We start from the raw sequence: 23,631 nt of genomic DNA, 5'->3' as shown, positions 1-23,631 counted from the left end.
GACTTAACACAACCTGCTTTTCTATATTTTATTTGCAATTCTAATTGTCATAATTAAGATCAGTTTTCTAAAAATAGGTATGATTCTTAAAAATATAAACTTGACACTCCTCCAAATACATTGTATGACACCTGTAACACTCTCCCTTGTTGTACACAGAACTAAAAGTCAGAATCCAGGAAGGAGACCAAACACAAAGAAACATGGAGTTATGTGAGCACAGGAGTTGCTACCTACCCCACTGATAAAGAGAATCTCCTCTAAGCCTTAGCATGCTAAAGGTGCCTTTGAGCGAGCAGGAGCCTCAGAAACAGATTCTGGGCTAATTCAAGACACTCGAAGGTGAACAGTGACCAGAGGAAGTGTAGTTCTAAGAAATGGCAAAAAGAAGCTGCATAAGGTTTGGCCTGACCGACAGACACATCAGTGTGAGTCTTCTGTGTTTAAGGAGAAAGACTGAGAAGCACCATGAAAAATGAAGGGGAAGGCCCTTCATGAAGGGCGTCTAAGGCAGGGAAACCTAGATCATAAGTCTTGCAGCTGGTGAAGGCGAGGTGGGAGAGGCCCTGAGGATTAATGAAAGATCAAGAGTCAGAGGAACAGGTATTAATAGCCAACAATATAAAAAAGAAAAGAGCATAAACAATTTTAGGTTTGAGGACTAGCTAGCTAGGGAAAAGCAGATTGTAAGTGGAAACATTTTAATGGAAGCTGAATTTAAGATTATCTGGAAAGTTTATGGCATCATTAAAACTAATTATTATGCTGAAAATCCCATCTATTGGAAAGATTAACGGAATTTCCCGGGTGTCCACTTTATAGACTCAAGATAGTTTTCCTGCTTCGGCCTTTGTTTCTTTTACATTCAATTTACAATTGGTCCTCAGACAATCTACTCTTCAATTCCATGAAGCTAGTTAATAGAGAAGCATTCCATTTTCATCTAATGGTGATGGATTAATTCTCCAAAAGTACTCCAGAGAGACTCTGAAGAGCCAAAAATCAACTTAAATATTTGAGCACTTTTTCTACTCCAAGTTACTGAGATAACTCATCTTTCTTAGAGTAATAAATAGCACACATGCCTATGAACATTTCAGTGTATTACGTAAGTATTTCAGATTATTTTACCTCTGGGTAGCATAGTTTTCTCATGAAAACTATTTCAACTTAAATAGTGGTGGCAAAGGGAATAGATGAATCTTGAAAGAAAAGTTACTTTTTTGTTTTTTTTTAATGTATCTAAATCACAGTTACACTGTCTTGAGAGGGACTACTGTTGCATTCAAAATGTTTAGGCTACTTACACTGGTTGCCCAGTAATCATCAGATGAGCTTGTCAAATTAAGCATGAATTAAGGCAAAACAAACGTGTAGCTAATGAAACTAAGGGGGAAAATGGTGACATCTACCACCAAGAGGTACATTCTAATTTGATAAAAATCCACATGTGCAGTCCATGTCTTATCAGAAAATATTGAATTTTGTTTCATCAACAGACAACAGTAAGCAGCTGCCATAACTATTTCCTATGTATTATTCTTGCTAATAAATATTGGTAAACATTAGTCAAGCAAGATTCTATGTAATTTTCCCCACCAGGAATCTTATACTTTTTAAAGCTAATGCAAAAGGCATACACTTCTACAGTTTCCATTTTTAAACCAGTGGACGGACTCTTTTTACCCAACCTCCAATCCCTGAAGCACCAAGAACCATAGACTCTTTTTTACTACCGTCCCATGTTGCTCTCTCTTTGTAGCCCTGTTCTCCCGAAGGGAGTGTGTCACAAAAGCCAGCAGCACAAGGGACATTTAATCCAACCATCCAAGGCACGACATTTTATTTCATTTAAAGCCATTGACAATTTTCCATGTCCATTAAAAGCTGAACTGATTTGGTTCCACTGGGTTCATAAAGTATCTCAGATATGTTTTTTTTTTTAAGTCAAGTCTAAGGCATTTGCAGCAACATAAAAATGGTACACTAGGACTCCTGTATATTAGCCAAAGGAATGGTCATTGGAAAACACTAATAATGCATTTTTATACACTTAGCCAGCTATGATACCAGAAAAGAGATGGCAAGCAAAGGTACCCAGAAACCATGAGCTACAAAGGCATGCAGGAAGGAGTATTGTACTGTTACCACATGGATCTGCATTCTGAAGACAATTAAAGCCCAAACCCCATGGCAAAGAACAAGGAAAATGTCCTACTTAAGGCTGAGAAGTACTTTGGCTTGGGATAGAAAGAGTAGGATGCAATATGAGTGCAATAAAGATGAGAAGCTCTGGTCATGTACTGACTATGGAACAACCATTTGATTGAAACTCCCTTACTTTACACCATTATTTACGGAGCACAAGTATATCTTAGTGTCAAGACTGCAGTGTAGCCACCGATATTGAAAGCAGAGTTTCCGTTTCCTAGAGAGAACACACTCAACACGGGATATACTGAAAACTGTTACAAATACTTCTATAGGTAATATGTCTGGTGGAGGCAAACACTTTTAAGACAACTGGCAAACACTTTCTCTTTAATAAATTCTTTGGTAATAACAGAACTTTAGCAATATTTATTTGTGGATTAGTAACTAATTTTGCTTGTGTCTGCCCTGTACCCCTGATCTCCCAGAGAGGGTAAAGTTTATTATCTAGGTTACAGCTCACAGAACACAGCCGAAACAATTTATCTTGCTTTAATGAAAAGCAATTACAAAATGAAAATACATCTTTAGGTAGGAGATGGACTATATTGTTTATAAAGCTACTCCTGTGCACATTGAGGGCAGGCATCTTTGTCTTTTAAAAATCTAAAATGCAGGTGTTCTTAAAAGGAAGCTGCAATACAAACTCCGACGCTGTACATCTTCCCAGGATGAAATGTTCTCTTTGTATTCACTGATCCGCAGAGTCCTGAATTAAACAAAGCAGAAGGAGTGAGTTATGACCATGCTGTCATACCATAACTTACTCTCACTTTAGTAAAGCAGAGAAGGCCTGGCAAGTGAGCTTGCCAACTATGGACAAAGCGAGTTCAAACAACGACGAATCGAGACAATTACAGATCAGTTAAGGAAGTTAGCTATGGTGGATGAATTCATCGCATCAATTATATGGACATATATGGAAATAAAATAGAAAACTACAGAAACTTTGAGATGAAGACTTAAAAATTACATGAAACTTTTGAAGGAAACTAGCCCAAGGGAGAAAATGCATATTTATATAAATATAAAGACCATGAAATAAAGTTGTGTGTGATGGTACAAACATGTAATTCCAGTACTCAAGAGGCTGAGACAGGATTATTAAAAATTATTCTCTGGTAGAAAAGGATTCCTTTTTTTTTTTTAAGATTTATTTATTTATATGAGTATACTGTAGCTGACTTCAGACACACCAAAAGAGGGCATTGGATCCCATTATAGATGGTTGTGAGCCATCATGTGGTTGCTGGGATTTGAATTAAGGACCTCTGGAAGAGCAATCAGGGCTCTTAACTGCTGAGTCATCCTCTCCAGCCCCGGATACCATTATTTTTGTTTAAGTCTATACTTTTTCCTAAAATTGTATATACAAGTATATTCAAGCACACAGTGAACTGGGTCTTTTATGAATCTGCAAAAAAGGTTTAATATATTAAAAAATAACCTTTTTACTGTCATTAGAAGTAACTTACAGTTTTCCTGTACCGGGGGACATTGTTTTCTATGCCGTTGCTATCATCTGATTTCCTGTGTCAAAAACAAAAAGGAAACACCAGATGTTCACGATGTATAAAATTAAGTCAGTGTAGTATGCACATCATAGCCGAATGTAGACTCTAAATTGTCAGTGTAGACTGAACTCATTCTTCCTAACATTGTTCTACCTAATAACAATGATTTCCCATATGCCACTGCTTAGGGAGGACCGACAGGCCACAGGCATGGTAACAAAGACTTGCTTGGTCTATGCAGAGGGAGAACTGCTTCTTCCCAAGCAAGAGTAGGGCCATGGGCATGGATGTTATATTATCTCTCACATTGTTCTGAAACAAGCAAGATAACAGTCAGGACCTTCTGCCATTTGTATGAGACAGATGTCTTTTACCTCCTGTGAATAAACTAGGTCAAAATGCCTCTTTGAATACATCAAATACTCAGCATGGCTGTCTTCTGAGAGGCTCCACCCAGCAGCTGACTTAGACAGATGCAGACACTTACAGCCAAACAGTGGATGGAGCTTGGGGAATCTTAAAGAAGAGGAAGAAAAATTATGAGCCCTGAAGAGGACAGGAACTCTACAGGAAGACCAACTGAGTCAATTAACCTGGACCCTTGGGGCTCTCAGAGATTGAACCACCAACCAAAGAACATACATGGGCTAGACCTAGGCCTCCTGAACATATATTGCACATGTGCAGCTTGGTCTTCATGTAGGTCCCAAACAATTCCAGCAGGGGTTATCTCAAAAGTGTTGCCTGTACATGGATTATGTTTTTCTAGCTGGGCTGCCTTCTCTGGCATCAATGGAAGAGCATGTGCCTAGCCTTGCAGAGACTTGATGTGCCAAGGTCAGGGGATATCCAGGGGGACCCCATCCACTCAGAGAAAGGGAGGATTGTGGAAGGGGCTGACCAGGAGTGAGTGAGTGAGTGGGTGAGATGTAAAGTAAACAAGTTAAAAAAAAAAAAAAGAACAACATTCTGGACCCTTCTTGTTCTTTACTGTGATGTAGGCTCACAGGTCATGCCCACCATCTTGGATTGGATTGGTAACAGTTGGGTGGGCCTCCCCTTTCATGGGCATCTCTCAGCTGTCTTAGTCTGATCTCTTAACCCTCGGTTCACAGCCATTGGCTGGCTCTCAGATTGTAGTCCCTAACTTGGGCACCTTCGTTCTCTCGTTTGTAAGAGCAGAAGTGTTCTACCATCCCCCAACCAAAGCAGATCCCTGGCCATTTTATTCCCAGCTATCCTCATGTTCTACTCTTGAGAGAGCTATAAGAGAATAAAACCCAAATCCTCTCCAAAGTAATTCTCATAGAACTCTGGGCCAGCGATTTTCAGTGTGGCAGAACCGGAACACCAAGAACACTCAGATGCCAGGTCCCTGAGCATTGTACTCTCTTTTCCCTTCTATCTTTCTTTGTATGGATACATTGTAATCTTTTCCCTCTTCTATTTTTCTTCATATGGATACATTGTACTCTTTTTTTTCCCCTTCTATTTTTTCTTCCTATGGATGTTTTACTTGCTTATATGTGTGTACCACTTATGTGCATATGCATTCGGAAGGCAAAGAGAACATCAAATCCTCTGGACCTATTGTTATAGACTGTTGTGGGTTGCTATGTGGGTGCTAGGACTTAAACCCATGTCCTCCGGCAGAGTCTCAAATGTTCTTAACCACTAAGCCATCTCTGTAGCCTCAAGAATATGATAGTCTTAAAGAAGGTTTGCATCAGTGATCAAATACAACCAAGATAAAGAATCACTTAAAAATTAATACTCATTTCTGGTTATTATGTATAAAAGTCTATACATAGAACTATATTTAACAAATGTATATAGTAGTATCACTGTAAAAATGTTTCCACAAACAAAACCAGAAGCACAGACCAATAAGTGATGGAGGGGTAGACTCTGAGTACCAAACTTCAGCATCACACAGGCTTATATAGAAAACAGCAAACACATCAGCATCTTCTCTTGTTTTCTTGCTTCCAACTGCAAACATTTTACTTAATTTCACATTTATCAGCATTTTACAAAAAAAAAAAAAAATACTTACAGTTGTTCAATTTGTTCAAATTCCTTCCCATCATCTGTATGAAAACAAACAGAAAAGATACGGCAATTAAGGACATGGTGCTACTTTTACGCGTTCAATTCAACCTGCCCCAACAACACTTTTCCATGGAAAGAACAGACACATCACCTTCAGTAGCGATGCATCCCTTTGCTCCGTCTTAACAGGACACCAGACTTTCCCTGAATCTCTGGTCGAGAGATGTTTGGCACCCTGGGATTATTTTATTTTTTTTCAAAAGTGTGTTGCCATTGAAGTTTGTATTTTTTTTAAAGATTTATTTATTTATTTTGTGTGTATGTGTACGCTGTAGCTATCTTCAGATGCATTAGAAGAAGGTATCAGATCCCACTACAGATGGTTGTGAGCCACCATGTGGTTGCTGGGAACTGAACTTGGGACCTATGGAAGAGCAGTCAGTGCTCTTAATCACTCATATCTCCAGCCTGCCTCTAAAGTTTTTTTTTTTAAACTGTATAATAATAAGAAAATAAATACAGAATAAGCGACAACTTTATCAAGGATTTCTCATCCAATACCCCAACAGATACGGATTTTAAACAACACTAATGCAACCTTCACTTTTGTAAGAATCTCAAAGAGTTGATAAAATAGTTTTGAAATGGAACTGGATATAGAGCTTCATCATAAAGCACTTGGCACAGAAGAACAAGGATGGAAGATCAATTCCCAGGACCCACATAAAGAGCCAGGTGTGATGATACATATTTGTAATGACAGGGCAGGGACAGGAAAACAAGAGGAAACATGGAGCTAGTGGCTCGACAATCCAGCCTAATGGGTGAGCACCAGTCCAGTGAAAGACTTTTATTTCAAAATGAAGTAGACAATGTTCTTAAGGATGACACTCAAGTTTGTGCTCTGGCCACCAAATACATATCCACACATGAGCACCGAAACACACAAGCAATCCTGCTGAAACAAATGATTAAAATAGCCAGGCATTGGTGGTGCATGCCTTTAATCCCAGCAATTGGGAGGCAGAGGCAGGCGGCTTTCTGAGTTCGAGGCCAGCCTAGTCTCCAGAGTGAGTTCCAGGACAGTCAGGGCTACACAGAGAAACCCTGTCAAGAAACTACCCCCAACCTACCCCCCCAAAAACCCAAATGATTAAAATAAATTATTTAAGTAAAAAAGAACAAAACCTTTTTGATACTATTTATATTAAGGGTTTTTTGTTTGTTTTATTTTTTATTTTTTTAAATCCCCATATCAACACACATTTCCTAACTGCTACTTTGTGGCACCAAGAGAAGAAAGATAATTTTAACACTGACGTCCTTTGAGAAGATGAAAGAGTCCAGGCTAATGAAGCATCATCACTATTGTTACAAACCTAAATACTGGCCCAAATATGAAAAATCGTTACAAACCATTTTTTGTTGCTTTGTGTGTACGCATGCATGTATTTGTGTATATGCACATCGACATGTGTGAATGTAGCTATGTAGAAACAGTGCCTGGGTATGAAGGTCACAGCCTGACCTCACGTATCTGTTCGCCTTTGACTTCCACCTTGACAGAATCTTGCTCTTTTCCACTGCGTACGTCAGGCTGGCTAGCCTAAACTTCCAGAGATCTCGTGCCTTTACCTCTCTCCTTTACAGAGGAGCACTGAGATCACAGATGCTCGCACCATGAGCTCTGGAGACTTCACTTCCGGTTTTTGCGCTTGTTTAACCGATGCCTCTACTCAGCCAGCCTTCCAGCCCTTCCCCAGAACTTGTTAAGTGATGACACTGTGCCAAGCCACGATACGCATCATAAGTAAGTGACAATGAAACAGAAAAAGTAAGGAATCTTACCTGGGTCATTCTTTTTCTTCTGTGTGTACACTTCACAGAGCAGAATGATGGCCACCAAGAGAATGACTTCAGCAATTATGGCGAGAAACGGCTTGAGGGGCACCAGGAAGCTCAGCACAACCAGCTCAATCTGCTCCTCACTCTCCCCTAACTGGAAGGTTGCTCGACACCAGTAGGATCCTCCATCTTCCTCCAAAAGATGCTTTATCTTGAGCTTTGTTCCATTAGCATAGGAACCATTTATAACATACTTATCATTCACCTGAACATCAATGGGAACCTAAGGCAAGGAGACATTAAAACCCTTACATAATGCAAAAAGAGATACACACCTCATGTGATCTAATGCTGAGCAAGGCTGAAAGGAGGAGCCAGGAAAACCACTTACCAGAAAGGGGCATATTAAAATTCATGAGGCATTATATAAAACAGGCCTTTAAAGTCATAGCAGGCCGTTGGAATTCCAGCAGCAAGCAAGAGGAAAACTTCTATTTAGCTGTGAGGATGTAGCTCTGAATGCCTAAACCTACAAGTATATGTCTAGGTCATCATTAGCAGCTATTAGGTGAGAATTCAAGACAGAAAATCATGCCCAGTCATCTTGGGTTTTCATTCTCATGTATGAGTAGCTATCCACAAACAAAGACAGACAGGCACAAAACAATGCACCTCTAGTCATTTCCCTGAAGCTATATCGCTAACCTGACAGCATTAGAGTTCCCTACAACGCATGGCCAGTAGCAGCTCCAGTGAGCAGCTCTCTGTGATGTCTTAGATCCTAACTCCTCCCTTTCATGTCCCAGTGTCTTTCTCTCCCAGGAAGACTGGCTTCTGAGATCTGCTGGGTTTTCCTCAGGCTCACAAACTCATACTTAGAAGCTGTTATACTTAATCTATTTAAATTAAATTTTATTCTCAGGACATTTGATACCTTTACGACTCTATCACTTGCCCGAGATGTTCAGTTAAGTGCTAATCTGCATATAAATGTTCTCAGAGGTTATCCAAGGAAGAATTCTCTGTAAATGTGTTTGGGAAGAGGGAAAAACACTAAAGCCCATCTCTATGTAGACAAGCAGCATGGCCTGTAATATGTGACAAAAACCACCATATGAATCAGAGACAATAAATCAAAGGACTGGAGTTTAAGAAAGTTCAGAGCTAATTCTGACATAGATGATGACTTTCATCTTGAAATGGTGCTTGACCTAAAATGTTGAACTGCGAACCCTTCCCTGCCCCTGTCTCACAGCTGATTATGACCAGGCTCAATGCCAAATTAAGAGGGTAATGATTCATACAAAAAAGCACAAGGATGCAGAGAAGGGCATTCTATGACTTTAATATAAATTGACTTAGGCTCCAGTTTGTCTGCTATCACATCTGCATGAATTTATTAGACTATCTATTCCAAATACCACAGCCAATACTTGTTTTTACAACTTACGTGTCAGAAACATTTCCAGATACCTGTGCTAATCAGCAATAATACAAAAGGTAGAGGATCCATTGTTTAAGCTGCCTCTAGTCATTTTCATAAAGCATTAGAGCATATTATCATCACAGAACTAGACATGCTCCATTCCCGGCCTTTCTTCCAAAGCGCCTACTTTGTTTCAGGAGGAATTTAACACCTCATTAAAACATTCATTGCTTCATGTGCTCCACACAGAATTACAGATTTTCCTCAATAGGGTTTTAATTTGAATACTCAGTAGTACCAAGGCAAGATAAGGGCACCCCTAGAGTGACATGTCCCCAGTTTCAAGCTCTTTGAGGCAACCTGGGAGAGGATGGGAAGGAAGCCAACTATAATTTATTCATTTGATACTTTTATTGTTTTCTTCCACCACCACTGTGCAGTCAACTGCCTTAGATATACAGAGTTTTGAAATGCAGTATTCCACTCCTTTCCAATGCCTACAGTGCCCCAAAGAGCCAATGACCCAACAGAAACTAAGACCTAAGTTTAAGTGACCAAATTTCCCTTCATTTTTTTTTTCAGATGGTGATAGTACATGGCATCCTGTGTTACATATTTCAGGAGACAAGCTGGAAAAGGAGACTGGCACTTTGTTTTCTGTTTCCCTAGTAATTGGCAAAAAGTGAGGCTTTTTTATTAAAGTTATTTCTAGCCTCGTCAACTACAAATATTTTGGTTTTGCCTCGTTATAGAGTCTAAGATACCATCAAACTCTGTCCGTAGCTTGAAAACACTGCTTCACCTCCCCACAGGTAGAATCCCTCTGGGATTACAGGCATATGTCCCTAAACCAGGCAAAGATTCTCTCCTTTTCTTATTTTTTATTTTGTTTTGTAGCAGAGTCTTGCTATTCAGCCTCGGCTAGTCTGGTTTTAAATGGTTCCATTTCTTTGGTGCAGGTTAAACACACAGCGATCCTCCTGTCTCAGTTTCCTTAGTACTGCGATTACACGCACAAACCATCATGCCTATCCTGAAAATAAATTTTGATTTTCTTTCAAAGAGTAAATTGCAAAACCTTAAAAAAAAAAGAAAAGTTGAGTATAAGCTAATAAAGCAGCAAATGTGTCTTTACATATTCAATACCCTGATAATGCCCAATGACAACTCCACTTATTACTGTGGTTACTTGGTAATTACCAGTTAGAACAGAAATATTAGTTTTCCTAGGAATTTTAAGTCAGCTATAATGTTATTTATAAACTTGAAGGTTTGTTTGGTTTTCTTCAAATCAGAGAGAAAAAAGATCTTTTTTTGTGTATACCTGTCTGTGTAGGTGTGTGAGCATGTTTTTATTGTGTGGAGTATGTGGAGGCCACAGACAAACATCCAGTGCCTTTGCAATTGCATTCCACTTTGTTTTTAAGAGGGTGAAGCCAGCAAGCCTCTGGGATCACACTGTCTTCCATCTCCCTAATGTTTGGATTACAAGTGTGCCTCACTTTCTACATTGGTACAGGGGGTCCGAACTATGGTCCTCATGCTTAAAGGGCAAGTACTTTCACCAAGGGAATTGTCTTCCTAGCCCCAGGAAATACGATCTTACCTGTGAAGTTCCATTACCCACGTACCAAGTCCAATTTAAAGGATGACAACTTTGACATTCACACTTCAGCACAGTAGAATCCCCCACGTAAGTGATCAATGGCTTGTTTTTCCCATGAACTTTGGGTACTAAGATAAAAAAAAATCAGAAAAATGTATATTATTAAAACCGTTTAAGCAAAACAAATGTACTAAATTTACAGAGTTTTCCTACTTCATTTCTTACTAATGTATCATTCTCTTTATGCAATTTTGATTGTACATAAAATGAAACCAACGTTTGAAGACATCAGCAGTAGTGGTTAACAGTAGTGGATGGAAGACTTCAATAGAATTGTCTGCAGCCTACAACTGGAAGGAAAGCCTCCAGTGATTAAAACTCTAACCATTCCAAGTTTGCAACAAACTATTAAATACTTGAGCCAAATAAAAGGAGCTTCCCCTTCTCAAGGCTGTTCTTTCTTCCCGCTGACTGAGAGACTGGGACAGTTTCTTCAGAGCTTTACCTTAAGTGCATGAATAAAAAGGCAACATTTGCAGGCTGGAAAACAGTCTTAATTGATGCAGATTTGTAAAGAGCCAGCAGAGTTAGAAAGTGGTAACACAAGGGGACAAAAGAAAGTCAAGGGAGAATGGAGAGGAGGCGCCGTGTAGAGTGCATACCCAGTGTGCACAAAGCTCTGCACTGTACACCAGCACTGTCAGGAAGGAACGTAAAGCCCAGCAAACAAGAGAGACTTAGAAATATCGTTACAGCACGATTTTAAAAGAGCACACTAATGCGAATTATGGTAAGTCTCTTACTCAAGAAAGTCTGAAGTAAATACAATTAGTAACAATGCTGAGGAACCCGAAGTCAGAAAAATTAAAATTTAAATACCTGAACAGTTTGCTTACAGAAATTGCAACACAGGAACACAAGCATTCAACAGAGAGCCACAAGATAAAATTTGTCCTGTCTGGTGATGGATCAACAATGATACCTTTGTTTTCTTTCTTTTTTCTAATTTTATTAATTTTAAGGTTTTTTTTTTTTTAAATTTTGTGTGTTGTTTATTAAGTTAACAAGCAAAGAAAAAATAGATAAAAATTACCGTAGTGTCTAAAGGTCAGATTATGGTATCAAAATTTATAGGTAATTTTAACTTTCAGTGCAGAAATTAGAAAGATTTTCAACTTCTACAGCTAAACGACTCTAGATAAAATATGCTGTCCAGGGGTTCTTCAATTTTCTACCGATGTAACTGAGCATTTGCATGATGCATGAATTGTAAACATGGAAAATGGGAAAAAATCAATAACTATTGGAAAAGAAATAATGATGTTAATAACCAGACAAGGACCAAAAACAGGGTTTCTTTGGTGGGTTCTGTCCTTAGATGAGCAATGCACCAGTGACAGAGGAAAACCTGTGTGTAACTGTTTAAAGTGAACCCAAATCACCGGCTTTGATATAATTACACAGATCATCCTTGCCCTCTTCAGAGCTGCTTGCTGATCAGTAGTGTGTAGTGGGGCTCTGTCAACAGTAAAGAAAGGCATGGAAGATGAACATGCCACCCACTTAAGACATAAATGCTTCGATAATCAAATGATGGCAGAGGGGGGCAATCTCTACATCAGTGGCTGTGATGGTTTCAATAGTGTCTTCCATAGTCTCTGACATTTGAATAGACGGTCGGTCCCTTGCTGGTGAATATTTAGGGAGGTTTAGGGCGTGGCCTTGCTGAAGGCAGTGTGACACTGGAGGTGGATTTTGAAAGCTTAAAAACCTGTGGCCCTTAAGATGGCTTTTCCTGCTTAAGGTTTAAGATATGAGCCCACAGCTTCTGCTTGGGCCGCCGTACTTCCCTTCCAGGATGGACTCTTAAACCTCTAGAGCCATCAGCCCAAATAAACTCTTCCATCTCTAAGTTGCCTTGGTGATGGTGCTTTACTCCAGTGACAGAAACTCACTGAGAAGCTGGTTCTCATACTCTTCATAACCACAGATGCATGCTTTGATTAAATTAAATCATCTAAGTGTTACAGAAACCAAAGATGTGAATCACCGATCAGGCAAGCACTTCATGACATTACTATAGGACATGGTTAGAGGTAAGTATATATGAACGGATATGGTGCTGGGACTCTGGTTATCCCAGAAGAAACTGGTAGGCTGACCCTACTGGAAGAGCTTAGCATTGCTTTTACTAACTAACACGCATTACTTACTGACGCCTGCTAAGCAGTAGACCCTAATGATTATGTCAAAGATCAGGTATTAGTGTTGGAAGGAGTCAGCACTGCTCTAATAATGCAGTGATGAAGAAAAGGTTGAGAACCAGGAAAGAAATTTCTGACATATATGACAGCCTTAATATATATAAGTATCTTATGAGTAGGGCATTATACACCTGCTATGTTCTTATAAAAAGTTAGAAAAGAGTTCAACTGTCACAATGTTCCAACTTTTACTGTGATTATGTCCTGATATAACTCCCTTAATCACACTTTCCCGTAATTAATGGCTGTGCCCTTTATATGTAATGCCATTAGCCACCTTCGTAAGAAAATTATTGTCCTTTGTGGTTTTTAGGTCAGCTAGTCTTTTGGAGCAGAGGAGAAATGAGTTGTCCAGAGGAAAGTGAGGGAGGACAGAACTTCATGTTTGTACATCTTAGAACCCTCTAGATGTCTGAAATCACTCACGAATGCTTATCGGACCTTGTGTATGATTCACCTAGATCATCTGGAAAGGGAGATGCCGAAGAGAGATGAATAAATAGGAGAGGAGAGAGAGGAGGAGAGTGAAGAATCATTTAGCTCCAGACCCTGAGGAGAGTCCTAGTCCATCCAAATAACAAATGGGAGACAACTCTTCCCAGAGCCATGAGACAGATTCCTCTACAGTTCAGACCACACAGCCAAGCCCTGGCTAAGGTTAGCCAGTACGCTGTGCTTCAGTAAGCATTGGCTAAGATAAGCCAGTAGGCTGTGCTTCAGCAGAAGTGTTAACAATTTAAACCAGGATGCCCAGCTAGGTCCTTACCAAGAACTAGAAACATAGCTGGTTTAAAAGATCAGAACTATCTTCATTCTAGACCTATGTAGTATGTGGAACAGAAGGGTTACTTGAAGCCTAAGAGTAAAAAGGAAATACCTCACAACATATAGTTTAATGAGAAAATACAAAGAAAGCAGACAATAATTTGATAAAAAACAAAACAAAAACAAGAACTAAATAAGAAAGCAATTTTTATCTAAATGGAGTTAGGTGGAAAGGGAAAAGGGGAGAGACATCTCTCACATAGGTGTTCAGCCTCAAAGCAGGCTTCTCCTATATGATTAGTGCCACATCCTCTGTCGACTGAAATCACCTCAGAAATCATTTATAAATCCAGATGGCTCCAACATGGAGGAAACTAACCGTTATGAAAAAACTGGAATCAATCCCCAGATCCCAGGGAAAGAGCAGACCATCTGTCTTGATACTAATATAACAAGTATATTTTAAGTTATTGAGGGAAAGAAAATGATTAACCGTCAAACGGTAAAGGCTCAACTAGGCGGAATCCCAGAACATCTTATTCTGATGTGGTTTTTCTTATGGCAGTGTTAATTTCTTCACTAAAAATTGGTGGTGGGAGCTGCCTCAGGCTGGACAATGTTCAGTGGACTGAGGTCTCTGCTAGACTTTATATAAATTCCTTTCATTCATTCAACACTCCTGTTTCAAGCCCTAGAGCACGGAATTAGCACTACTTGCTAGGATTGTAGTACACTGACTGTCTGGTCTGCTTTCTAGAACTGGAAATTTAGAGAAATGACACCATCCCTGTAGACTCCGTTTCCCCCATACTCAAACGAATCACCTTCTTCTCCAGGGTGGTCAGCCCTTAGGCAGAGTTAAGGTTGTAGAGAACAGATTAGTTCACTTTGATTAAAGTTAGTAAACCCTAATTGCCCACTTAAGTCTTCTTAAGATTCGTTACAATACAAGCAAGGCTTGTATTTCTGACTAGCCAGCGATCACACAATTGGCTCCTTTTTATGCACATTTCCCTATCTGTGCTTTTGTTGTGAGGAGGGGAGACTGGGAGGCCGGGAATAAGCTACTCTCAATTATCCCGACAAAGCACCCTCAGCTCCCAGCTGCACACACACCACCACCTCACCAGACTTCTTCACGAAGCATATAGCACTAGGTGATGCTCTACTATGGTAGCACCATGTCTGAGGGCTGATGGGTGACTCCAGCGCATAGAGGGTTCCCCAATATTTTGGAAGAGGTGCCAATTAAGAGACCTACAGATCAAGCATGGATCATATCTTCCCTCAACTTTTTCTGAAGCCACGAGGTCCCCTCCAAACCTGAAACAGAGTTTAGCCACACTTCTCAAGGCACTTATGGAGAAGTAGAAAGGGCCGGTTCTTATAGAGCCCTGGTTCATGGATATCATGTGCCAGGCTCAACTTCCCATTAGGTTAACAGTGTTCAAAAGGGCAAATCCTGAAGCCCAACACTGGTTAGGCTCAGTTTTTGCTATCCTGGGCACTTTATCTTTCAGATACTCAATTTTTCAAACCTGGATCCTGTTTCAGTTAGGGTTTCTATTGAGATGATGAAACACCATGACCAAAAGCAACTTGGGGAAGGAAGGGTTTATTTCAGCTTAAAACTCTTAAGGTCATACTCCATCACTAAGGGAAATCAGGATAAGAACTCAGAGCAGGACAGGAAGCTAGAGGAAGGAACTGTTGCTAAGGCCATGGAGTTGTGCTGCTTACTGACTAGTTCCCCATGGCTTTCTCAGCCTGCTTTCTTATAGCCCCCAGGACTAACAACTCAGGGTTAACATCACCTACAGTGAAGTGGGCCCTTCCCAATCAAGCAACAATCAAGAAAACGCACGGCAGGCCTGCCCACAGACCAATCTGGTGGGGGAACTTCCTCATTTGAGTTTCTCTCTTTCAAAATGACTAAGTTCTGTTAAACTGACACAAAGCTAGTCAGCACACTATGCTTCCTCCTCAAAATTAGGTCATGCTTTAGCAGGAAATTATGTGTTGAAATATGAGCAAAAAGATTGAGAAATCTTTTTGATGATCAAAAACTGAGGATCAAAGATCCTCAAATCAAAAACAAATCAAAGATGATTCAAAAACTAAGGATCAAAAGTGGGAAAAGTCAAGTTTGGACAGAGAGTCGGGTGACACAATGTTGAGCTTTCATCTTAATGCTAAGTGTGGGCCCCCAAGACCTGGCTGTTCCAGAGATGAGAGTCTGCACACATACACCATGGCCCCAAGTTATCGACTGAGAAATATAGATGCCAACAGCCAATAGCTGGGCAGAAGAGACATAGGTGAGGTTGAGGTTTGCCAGGCTTGGGGGTCAGAGAGGAACCATGAGGAGAGAAAAGGTGCAGGAGAAAGAGAAGCTGCCATGGGTTAAAAGTAAAGAAAACGTGGCACTAAGGGCTGGACAATTAGAGTTAAGAGCAGCCCAGAGGAAACATAGTCAGTAGTAACGAGTTATCAATAGGAAAGTAGATTCTAGCAAAGAGGGTAGGCAGCTGCCCAGCTTTTGTACTGTTTAAGGCTTACTGTAAATATAACAGCTGTATATGTTTTTTGTCTAGGAACTAAATTTTCCAACACCTTGGGTTGGGATTAATTTCTACAACAACAGGAGAAACTATTTTTTAGTAAAGCTTTGTGAAGGAGATGCTCAGGATACATAACAGCCAGCAAGAAGGGCTATTCAAGAAAATCTGATATTCTGAAAGAGCTGGATAAGAAGCCATGGCTGTGATGTTAAACTAGCCCATCTGCATGCTCAGATAAGGTTACAGCATAAGTGAGTGACATCAGGTGACAACCCAGAAACAGAGAATCTCAAATGTTGAAAAACAAAATCTTTTTCTCTTATTCTTTTTCTTTTGTGTCAACTGTCAATCAAGCAGAAATTTAGAACTTGGCTAAACAAGATGCCTTTTCTAAAACTGCCCAGCTTCCCATCATCTCTTCTTGGCTCAGTGTGACTATCAATAGCCATATGAAATTGAATCATACACACACACACACACACACACACACATACACACACACACACACACACAATGAGTTAGGGGCTCATTGGTAGTTCTGTTAATCTAGATTTCAATATATAAACTGGACTGGCTTGAAGAGACCTACATGCCTCTGCCTCCAGAGTGCTGAGATCAAAGGCATGAAGCTACCACCTTCTGACTTAGGAATTTTTTTTAACTGTACTGAAGATCACAGTTCCGGGCCACTACTCATGTCTAAAAACACATCTTGATACAAGGGCAGGGTGATAGTATTCTAATGTACCATCTTAGTGTTCTGAGACTTTAAATAAAGTGTGACACATAGGGGGTGGGGGTCTCGGGACTAGAGGGTGAAATTTCTAACTCAAAGTAGCATCTGGAAATATTAGATTGAATCTATGGAAATATTGGACTGAATCTACTTAGTGAAAGTCATAGCTGTCCAAAAGCTACAAAAAATAAAGCTTTGTACTTGCACTTTTGCAGACTAGAATGCTGGCCCAAAGTCATGCTCATTTCAAGGGCAACTAGATATTATCATAAGAACCAAAGGCAGCTAGGGCAACTACCGGTGATGATCAGGCTCATTTCCTACCCTTCTCATTAGGAAAATTCTTAGGGAAGGCAGATGACTGAACCAAGGCCAGGCTCAATACATGCTGTTATCAAAATCTCACCATTAAATGTTTGCATTTTCTATTATGAGATTTGTCTTTGGTTTTTGAAAACAGGGTTTCTCTGTGTAGATTTATCTGTCCTAGAACTCACTCTGTAGACCAGGTTGGTCTCGGACTCAGAGATAAGCCTTCCTCTGCCTCCTGAGTGCTGGGATTAACAGTGTGCGCTATCACGGCCTAGCTTATCATGAGATTTTTGATATTAATACATTTTACAGAAGTTGTTTCTTTTCTTTTCTTTTTTCTCTTGCTCATACTGTTTGGCAGACCACTAAGAAACACCCATGCCAGAGTTTGTGGATGGCACATGATTCTCGTATCTCAGCAGCTCTCCTTCTGCTCTCCTGCTCTGGCTGGCCTTGTCGGCACACAGGGTCAGCAGAAGTTTTTCTTTTTTTCCCACGGTCATCGGTATCATGTCACAGTAACACATCAGCTCTGCTAAGGACAGAAGCAATGTAAATTGTCCCAAGGTCTTATGTTCATGAGCTGGGCTTGACTCATGCAGTTTTACAGCAAAAGTAAAATAAAATGGAAAAGAGAAAGAAGAGTCTCACTCAACTTATGAGAGAGCATGAAACTAGCTTTTTATCCATATTAATTTGTAGTGCTGATAAAGATAATTCTTCCTAAGAAAAACCATAAGGAGGCCATATAGATGATATTTACAAAAATATACACTGTTACATAAGCTTAACAGATTTAATGAAATAACAAATATGAAATAAATCGTGGTACAGATGTCTTTAAAGTCTATTCAAATAAAATTATTTCTCCAAGCAATAATCAATTATAAATTGATTTAAATTACAGAGAGCTGTTATTTTTAGCAAGGATGCTCCAGAAGAACCCAGGTTATTAATTTCATAAGTATCTTCAGGATATAGTGCATACTTAAAAGTTACATTAATGTTAAGTGGGTATTAAAAACAAATGAGTTGAATTTAAACACCTCCAAGCAAATTTTAAAAGTATGAGATTTTTGCAGCCCTAAGAGATAGGATTAAAATGTGTGATGGAGGTAAGTGTGGTGGCACATGCTCGTCATCACTTGGGAAGCTAAAGCAGGAAAATCAAAAGGTAAGCATCATTCTTGGGTACATAACAAGTTTGAGAACAGTCTGGGCTATATGAAACCTTGTCTCAAAAAAAAATAGATAGATAGATAGATAGATAGATAGACAGATAGATAGATAGATAGATAGATAGACAGACAGACAGACATCCTGTGACTGAGAGGTCATAGGCCCTAGGGGGATCCTGTAATTGCCATGCTAAACACATAATTCTTGAACTGCCTTCTAAATATCTACATATCGGTGCTGCTTTCAGCCTTGATAGAGGTTTCTTTTTCTTTTTTTTTTAAAAAAGATTTATTTATTTAATGTGAGTACACTATTACTTTCTTCAGACACACCAGAAGAGGGCATCAGATCCCATTACAGATGGTTGTGTGTTGGGAACCATGAGAGCCCTGAGATAAACATCCTGCCCCAGCTAATTGAGAACCCAGAGATTAACATCCTGCCTGACAATCACAAGGATGTGAACCCTGAGATTAACATCCTGCCTGACAATCACAAGGATCCAGCTTGGCCCTGGGAAAAGAACATTCACGGAAATCTACCCCCTCTCCACCTGTCATCCACCTCCTCCCCACCTGTCACCCCGGAGCTCAACCCCAGAAGATTTTGTAACCTTCCATTTCCCTCCTTCCTCTCCCTCTCCCCTCCAAGATTTTTGCTTTAAATATGTTTGGCTCCACTAAGTAAACGGCTCTTGACAAGCAATGCTTCCTTGAGTCCTGTCATCTCTCTCGCCCATTCTTTATTCACAGGTTGTGACCCTCCTCGTTCCCCCGAAAAACGTGACCTGCAGGCCAGGTCAGTTGTGAGCCTTCATGTGATTGCTGGGAATTGAACTCAGAACCTCTGGAAGAGCAGACAGTGCTCTTAACTGCTGAGCTATGTCTCCAGCCCAAGGTTTCTTTTTTAAAATGCAAAGAGACTCATCACTGGCCAAAGGCTGAAAATAAATGATGTTTGTGTTATCAATGCTATATACTTTCTATATCAACTCCTCCATGGCTCTAGGAATATCCTCTATAGAAGGAGGGTGGAAAGTATGTAAAAGCCAGAGAATGGGAAGGAATGCTGTAACCTGCTACCTTCTAGGCATGACAATTAGTAGTCATAAAAATCAAAGAACTTCTGGGTACCCGCAGCAGACAAGCTCAAGACTGGGCCCATCAACATTCCCCCAGGGATGGGATACATAGATGATTATATTGTACATATATATTATACTCTAGGGTTTTGTTTTCTATTGTTTTTGTTTGTTTATTTTGTTGATGTTCTCTCCCATCTCCCATGTACTCTCTTTGCTAGGCCTCTTCTAACACCCCTCAAATTGTTTCTTCTAGTTCGATATTGTAAATATTCCACCCCCGTCTTGTTTTGTCCCATCTCTTCAGTTAGATCTAGGTTGGAGACAAAATTCAATATCATTTGTGAGAAGAACCATAAAAGAACTACGAATACAGGGCAGATGCCTCACTATGATAAAAACAAAATATGCGAGAAGTCTTTGTTATTCTAAAGCTTCTCATTATTCTAAACAGGAAAACTCAAAAGCATCCCACTAAAAATCAGGAATGAGACAAGGATGTCCACTCTAATTCAATATAAAACTGGAAGCCTTATTTATAAAAACAAGACAAGAGAAAGAAATGAAGGAGATAAAGTTGAGCAGGGGTGGGTAGGGAACTTAAAATACCTTGTACCCTCCATTTAGTTCTGATCAATACCTTGAACACAAGAGCAAACACAAAGATCAATATGGAAAATGAGTAGCTTTTCATATGTCAATAACAAATCAACAAAACAATCTTACTCACAATGGCCTTAAACGACCAAACAAAAACTAGAAATAACCAAAGGTGGTGGAGGGCCTTTACACTGGGGGCAGGGCGGGGGTGGGGGGGACAAGGAAGACACTGAAGAAGACTCTGAAGGAGGAAACTGAAGACTATCCTAGGTAATGAGAGATATCTGCGTGCTCATGGACCAGAAGAGTAGCTTCATGACTGTGGTGGTTTGTTTATGCTCAGTCCAAGGGCACTATTAGAAAGTGTGGCCCTGTTGGAGTAGGCGTGGCACTGTGGGTGTGGGCTTTAAGACCCTCGTCTTAGCTGCCTGGAAGCTAGTATTCTGCTAGTAGCCTTCAGATGAAGATGTAGAACTCTCAGTGCCTCCTGCACCATGCTTGCCTGGATGCTGCTATGTTCCTGCCTCGATGACAATGGACTGAACCTCTGAACCTATAAACCAGTCCCAGTTAAAAGTTGTCCTTTTTAAGACTTGCCTTGGTCATGATATCTGTTCACAGCAGTAAAATCTAACTAAGACAATGACCAAAATAGTCTACAGATTCAACACAATCCTTACCATATTTCCAATGCCACTCTTCACAAACCTGGAAACAACAACCATAAAATACATAGTGGAGGCATCTATGGTTTGGGGTCATTGTTCATTAGAAGGAAAAGAGAGAAGTGGGAGGAGGAGGGAACAAGAAGGAAAAGAAAGGAAGAATGGAGGAAAGAAATGAAGGAAGAAAGAAGAGGAGGAGGAAAATACACCGTGACTTTTGCTGCACAAGTTAAATCAGACAACAGAGGAAAGACGCTAAACAAAGTAAACATGATGTAACCCAAATATGAAGTCAGTTTCTGCAACTGGAAAGACCAAAGTGAATAACTACATGGATATATTACAATTTCCAAGTTGAAATAATTTAAAAGAAAATGAAAGAAGTCTTGAGTGTGAGTCCACAGGAGATTTGGTGAGGAACGTGGGAGTAGACCGTCACAGTGAGGAAGCAGACCATTCTGCTACAGAGGAGCCCTGAGCACAGCATCTGGATGTTGTGAGAAGCTACTCAGACTTAAGAAGTGTCAGATCACTGGTAAATGAGTATGACACAAAGCCCAAGCAATCACTATGCCAACAGACTCCAATTACCAAACACCTGCAAATAGTCATTCACTAATCTACCACAAAATGTTGGAATTTTCATGAAAGCGGTTATCTAGCTCAAATAATTAGTCTTTATCAGGACACTGAGACCTTCTAATGTTTTGTTTAATGATGAGGTACATATTCTAATTGTTTGTTCTCATGAGGAAGAGTGGAATGTCATAACTAGGTTTCTATAAAAATTGTAAAAAAAGAAGAAAATTCTACTGAATGTCACTTCAGTCACCAATGAACCAACATGAACAAGGAGGAGGAGGAGGAAGAGGAGGAGGAGGAAAAGGAAGAGGAGGAAGGGGAGAAGGAGGATGAAGAGGAGGAGTAGCAGCAGCAGCAGCCCCATTACCACTGGAAGGGTAAGTGGAAAAGAGGTGAGAGAAAAGGAACTGAAAACTTTTACTTAACAGACTTCCATTCATTCCTAAAACCATGGGACCTGACACAGAAAAGATTCTTCTACTCAAGAGACAGGAACGTTCATCCCAAATTATCTGCAATTCTATGATAACAGCACCAAAACCCGAAGTGAGCACCTTCTCAACAACAGCACGTTTAGTGGCTCTGAAGACCGCCGGTGGGTCAAGTTCTGCAACAGAAGGCATCCGCAGTGATGTACTCAATGCGAGTGTCTTCTTTATTAACAAAAAGCTTTCTGAAGGTCCGAAAAGGTTTATTAAATGAGATAAAATGTTTGGATAGCTATAAAGAGTGGCCAACCAATGTTTAAAAACAAATTTAATTTGCAGAATAAAAAGCTACAAGTTAAATATAACAAAGTATAAAATTACAAAAGTTTTGTTTGGTTGGTTTGGATGGTTTTTTCAACACAGGGTTTCTGTAGTCGTGAAACTAGCTCTGTAGACCAGGCTGGCCTCAAACTGGAGATCCACCTTCCTCGGCCTCACCTGTGCTGGCATTAAAGGCATGTACCACCTCTGCTTGGTTATTAGAAACACTTTCAAATTAAATTTAGCAGTGCCTAAGTATGCTGTTTTTAAAACTCGACACTAGCACATTCGCCTCTCCATTGCCAGTCCAGCAAATTTATCCACAAAAAGTGTGCTTTTTATGTTATACTTGACTACTAATTCAGTGCAGTGACTTCCTGGGTTTGGTTCTTGCCTCAGAGAAGCAATGTCTGGCATAGCCAAAGTCTGTGATGGGTTACGCTATGCGGGCTTATAAAGAACACAGAAGACAAAATTGCCCAACGATGTAGTTCACAAGTTGCATCTCTATCACTGGAAGACCCGTGACTGTGTTTTGAAATGCCCATGCTTAATGACACAAAATGCAGGTACCACTGTGCAACACAGATATATGAGACTTTTATGGTCCTCCGAGTCATCTGGGAATGGAGGAACTCACATTAGAGGGCTAAATTAATAAATAATTTAAGGCACATATAGGATTTATGAAAACCTTGGCAGCTGGCCTTTGAACTAAATTTTGTATTTTAAATTAAGAGATAAAAAAAAAGATGGAAGAAAGAAAAGAGGAGGGAAAAGGCAAGCTTATGTTCACGGAACTTGGAACTCAAGGAAAAGCAAATAGTTTTCTTTCATCTGATCAACATTTATTACTATAGTAATTACATAAAACCCTAAGGACATGAGAAATCTAAGAAGGCAAGGCTGGAGTTATAAATACTGACCTTTGATATTAAAGGTTCCTCTGAGCTCCTTTTCTCCAAACATACAAGAATATTTTCCCATTTGCTTGCTATTAAAAATGATGAACCTAGAGATAGAGTTATAAATACAAGCTTATTTCCCAAAATACTTAATAAAAATGAAGATAGCCATTGATCAAAATTTTAAAACAGAAATAATTCTGTAAACATGAAAATTAGAATATTAGCAGAACATTTAAAAGACTGCAGAAGAAAAAATGCTTAGTGAATGGAAAGACATAGTTAAACTGGCTGTGGCTGGCAGTTTGTGTGCTTATATACAAACCTGTACTGACTAGATAAGGTGTTCCCAGTTTTAGTTGTATTGAAACCATCTGTAGTCTCAAGGAGCTCATCATCTTTCTTCCAAGTCACATTCACTGAGTTCAAATCCTTAGTTGCTGTGAACATGCATTTGAGTTCCAGGTGAGAGGGCCTTTCCAAAGTTATGTTTTGTTCTACTGATACATTGGACACATCTGCTCAACCCAAAAAAACAAGGAATTATGGTATGAACATTACATTTGTAGGCAAATTCA

At 39.8% G+C, this 23,631-nt stretch overlaps 1 protein-coding gene across 4 annotated transcripts in view; it reads right to left on the bottom strand.

Moving 5' to 3' along the window:
- Positions 1 to 1,215: 1,215 nt before the first annotated feature.
- The window catches only part of Emb (embigin), a 49,818-nt gene continuing 27,402 nt past the window's right edge, over positions 1,216 to 23,631 (bottom strand). For all 4 annotated transcript variants that reach the window (XM_031359875.1, XM_031359876.1, XM_031359877.1 and 1 more), the window contains exons 3-9: positions 23,379 to 23,571; positions 23,075 to 23,160; positions 10,655 to 10,782; positions 7,626 to 7,905; positions 5,782 to 5,815; positions 3,687 to 3,741; positions 1,216 to 2,920 (exon numbers count right to left, since the gene is read on the bottom strand). In XM_031359875.1, coding sequence (XP_031215735.1) covers positions 2,903 to 2,920; positions 3,687 to 3,741; positions 5,782 to 5,815; positions 7,626 to 7,905; positions 10,655 to 10,782; positions 23,075 to 23,160; positions 23,379 to 23,571 — 794 coding nt within the window. In that variant the 3' untranslated portion in view covers positions 1,216 to 2,902. The remainder of the gene's footprint in view (positions 2,921 to 3,686; positions 3,742 to 5,781; positions 5,816 to 7,625; positions 7,906 to 10,654; positions 10,783 to 23,074; positions 23,161 to 23,378; positions 23,572 to 23,631) is intronic.

Source organism: Mastomys coucha, unplaced genomic scaffold, assembly GCF_008632895.1.
Source record: "Mastomys coucha isolate ucsf_1 unplaced genomic scaffold, UCSF_Mcou_1 pScaffold8, whole genome shotgun sequence".
Lineage (NCBI taxonomy): Eukaryota > Metazoa > Chordata > Mammalia > Rodentia > Muridae > Mastomys > Mastomys coucha.
The sequence above is the reverse complement of the archived record's forward strand: the minus strand, read 5'-3'. Positions and strand labels throughout refer to the sequence as shown.